General features: G+C 42.8%; 1 protein-coding gene across 1 annotated transcript; it reads left to right on the forward strand.

Moving 5' to 3' along the window:
• Nucleotides 1-1630: 1630 nt before the first annotated feature.
• On the forward strand, nucleotides 1631-2443 carry LOC149170282 (uncharacterized). The gene has a single exon (XM_089425500.1). The coding sequence runs from the start codon at nucleotides 1631-1633 to the stop codon at nucleotides 2441-2443; it is 813 nt and encodes a 270-aa protein (XP_089281626.1).
• Nucleotides 2444-4043: the final 1600 nt, after the last annotated feature.

Consider the following 4043-nt stretch of genomic DNA (forward strand, 5'->3'; position numbering starts at 1 on the left):
CCTCCTAAATAGTGAAAGAAAGACCCTAAGAAAGGTCACAATGGACTAGGGACATTATTGGATTGTGTCATTCACTAAAGAGAGGAGAGTGGTTGTTTAGGTGACAATGATTATAATCATGTGTGTTGCACATTGTCTAGGTCACCTAGTGAGGTTTTTCACTAATTTCTAGATTTTTCTATAACAAGCCCAAGAGAATAAATTCCATAAGAGTTTGCTTTAATGCCATAATCTTACAACCCTTAAGGTATAGTTTTCAAGGGATATAATAGATATGATTTCTCTTATTACATTGAAATATAACAACACTAATTTTACTCCTTATATTCAATATATGTGTAAATCACTTATCTAATTCATCTATATGTATTGTCAAATCAACATGAACAATGATGGCTAAAATATACTCAATGATGAAGATAATAAGTTGAGATTTTTTTTTTTCAAAGTGTTTTAGACTTAGGAATAATATGATTTGTGAGATGGATCTCAAAGGAGATGCAGAGCAAAAAATGGAAATAGAACCCTTGTGGTTTTGATGGTTGGGCTAGGGTTCGTAGTTTACTACTGAACCTGAGCCGCAGTGAAAGAGGAGCTAACAGCCACCAGTAGTTCATGGTTTTTACTTTGTGACTCTGTGCAACTCGACCCTTCACCCGATGCAGTTATTGTTTTAACCTATGCATGGTCACGAGGTGTGGCGGTTTGTTAAATTTGTTTTTTACAAAGCTTGGCTATTTTTTACTATAACCATTATTACCTCCATGGGTTTCTTCTTGGGCACTGTCAATGGTTGGAAGGCACCATTTTTGCCAGAAGTTTTTACCAGGACAGTTACGGTTTCCTTAGGCTGCGGTTGAAGGGGTTCTTACCAGATAGTCGTCGGGTTCCAGGGATTTTTTCAATGCAGGTCAGCAGACAGGAAAGGGCTTTTACCCGTTTTCCTCGGAACGGTTCCTTGCTACCAATGGCCTTTGGAGACTAAATGGAAGAGGAATTCCTAGATTATTCCTCTGACTCATTGGCCCCAACAGAAATCTGGGTTGATTACAAACACCCGTCAAAAGTTGAGAATGAACCGGCCATAAACAGTCTACCAGCTTTACAAGTAACGAAACTGTCCTCTTTAATGAATGAGATGGAGGTCACACTTCAGGATTTGGGTAATACATGACCAGCTACTGCTATTTCTGAGGGTTTGTTTTGTCTTGGTGAGGGCTCTGAATCACCATTACTCTCCATCCCATCTCCATCAGAATTTCAAGCCTGGTTTCAGGCTCAGTTGAGTATTGCTTTCACAAAAGGGGGTTTTGGCGTCTCTGAGGTTGGTTTTAGTGGTTCAGTCCCCGAAGGTTGGGGCTTTTATCCTCCCCATCTTAGTATTCTCGATACAATGCCTGAGAGATCCACTCACCTGGTCTCTGCTTCTACTCATCCCTCTAGTTACTTTGACGGTATCTCCAAACAGGACACAGGTCTGGAAGAAAACAGATCCTCAAATTCAGGCAAGAACCCTCAAGCGGAGGGTGCTTCTGTAGATCAACAAAAAAGACTAGGGGAAAGGAAAAAATTTAAGCATTGAAAAGTTTGGGAACGGGACTGTCGACTGGTGTTTGGGGAGGGAATTCCAATGGCTCAAGCGGCTCTAACGGAGAGCATTGTTCTTGTTGGCCGGGTTTGCGGTAGAAATTATACCCCTTCTCGACTGAGAAAATGGACTGTGGAGGTCTGGCGGAACCTGATGGTGCAGCTACTTGGTGTCATCACTCTATCTAGGGGGTGGTTTGCTCTCATCTTCCCGCAGCCGGACCAGGTGGATTGGGTCTTGACGAGGTACTGGAATATTGAGATGACTCCAGTTCTGCTTAAGAGGTGGACACCGCTTTTTGACCCTGAGAAAGAAAACATGGAAGTTGGTCTGACTTGGGTTCGCCTTCCTGGTCTTCCGCTTCAATTTTGGGCTAAGGATATATTCAAGGTTATTAGAGATGACAAGGGGGTGTATCTTGACCATGATAGGGCATACCAGGATACAGGTTATATGGCTTTAGCTAGAATACTAGTGTATCTTGACATGAGAGAGGGCCTAGTGAAGAGCTATCTGCTTCAAATGGGAAAGATCTCCAGGAGACAAATTCTCGATTACGAGGGTATCCCCTTTCGTTGTCAACGGTGCCACGAGGTGGGACATCTGCACAAGGACTGCCCCTTACTGTTTGGGAAGCAGAAGGGTGGGCCCTCACAGGATTACAACCTCCCTCTCAGGCTCGTCAACATTTATGGGCCCTACCATAATAGGGAATTGTTCTGGGGCAAACTACTGGAAGCCGATTTTATGCAATCAGAAAATTTGATCATTGGGGGAGATTTAAATTTCCCACTAGGGTTGACGGAATCCTGGGGCAGCAAAGCCCAATGTGATAACCTCTCGGCTTTTTTTTAAACTTTGTTAGACTCCCATGACCTATTGAACATTGTTTCGGCCAAGATTAAGCCGACCCGGAGGAACAGAAGGATGGGGGAGGGGGCTTTGGCCAGAAGGCTGGACCAATTTTTGGATCTTTTTCGCCGATGGGTGGGTTTGGGAGGGATCTTAGACCACTCCCCGATTTTTTTGGAGATCAGGGATCACAATTACAATCCCTGGGTGCCTTTTAAATTCAACTCGACATGGCTATCTGAAGCCGAATTCCACAAATTAGTCACTAACTCTTGGATACACTATAGGTCGGATGACCTTATCTCCCCGGCCGACGTCATTTCAAAAAATTTGGCTTGCCTAAAAACAAAAATTATTGATTGGGAAAAGGAAAAAAAGAGAAAGGACGAGGCCTATCTCCAAAGGATTGAAGAAAACCTCAAAAATTTGGAAGCCTCAGTGCTTACTAGTTTTGCATCAACTGAATCGAAGGCACAATTAATCCATCTAGAATCGAAAAAGATTAGACTATTGAGACAGAAAGAGGAGAACTGGCATCTAAAAAGCAGAGCATTATGGCTAAAAGTTGGGGATGAGAATTCCAAGTTTTTTCAACAATATGCCCAGGGGAGAAAGTCTATCAACACTATTTGGGAGCTACATGATCAAGAAGGCAGGGAGGCAAACACTTACAATCAGTTGGCAGATATGGGTGTTCGTCACTTTTCTAAAATATATAAGGCCCCAAGGGGTGTTACCCTCCCTGACATCATTTGCATTGTAGAGGCACTGCCTAGATTTGTTGATCCAGAAGAGGTGGAGGCCTTAATTGCACCGGTTTCGTAGGAGGAACTTGAAGTTGTGCTGAAATGTTTTAAAAAATACAAAAGCTCGGGCTCGGATGGGTGGCGGGTGGAATTATATAGCACTTTCATTGAGCTTATTGGGTCGGATCTCCTTAAGGCTATTGAGGATTACAAAATCACAAGCAGAATGTATGAGGGGTTTAATGCAACATTCTTGGCCCTCATCCCCAAAATTGACAAACCCCTTACCTTTGATGATTATCGTCCTATCTCCCTCTGCAACAACATCTACAAAATCATATCCAAAACCATCGCCCTTCGTGTTAAACCTATCCTATCTAGGATGATCTCCGAGGAATAGTTTGCTTTCCTCATTCATTGTCAGATTTACGAAGCTATAGGGACTACCCAGGAAGCCCTCCATTCGATCAAAAAAATAATAAAAAGTCCATCATTCTAAATATTGACCTCTCGAAAGCCTTTGATCAGGCTAGTTGATCCTACCTTCAGCACATTCCCACTCATATTGGCTTCCCCCACTCCTTTATCTCCTGGATTATGTGTTGCTTCTCTTTTGCCTCCTTTAGTATCCTTATCAATGGTGCAGCTTCCGGTTTTTTTCATGCGTAGTGTGGTCTAAGATAGGGGTGCCCTCTCTCCCCCCTCCTCTTTCTTCTTATCATGGAAGGTCTAAGCAAACTGATAAAAAATTCTCGTGAGGCGGGTGACCTAGGGGGTGTCTGGATTTCAGATATGACTACCCTCTTGCACCTTTTGTTTGTTGATGATGTACTTATATTTCTAAATGGTTCTTTTCG

This window comes from Pinus tabuliformis, chromosome 4_2 (genome assembly GCF_031772625.1).
Source record: "Pinus tabuliformis cultivar Carrire ecotype Pingquan chromosome 4_2, CPIR1, whole genome shotgun sequence".
Taxonomy (NCBI): Eukaryota; Viridiplantae; Streptophyta; class Pinopsida; order Pinales; family Pinaceae; genus Pinus; species Pinus tabuliformis.

Excerpts from the sequence above, each read along its gene's own strand:
- LOC149170282 (XM_089425500.1), top strand. The coding sequence starts at position 1,631 with ATGGCTCAAGCGGCTCTAACGGAGAGCATTGTTCTTGTTGGCCGGGTT.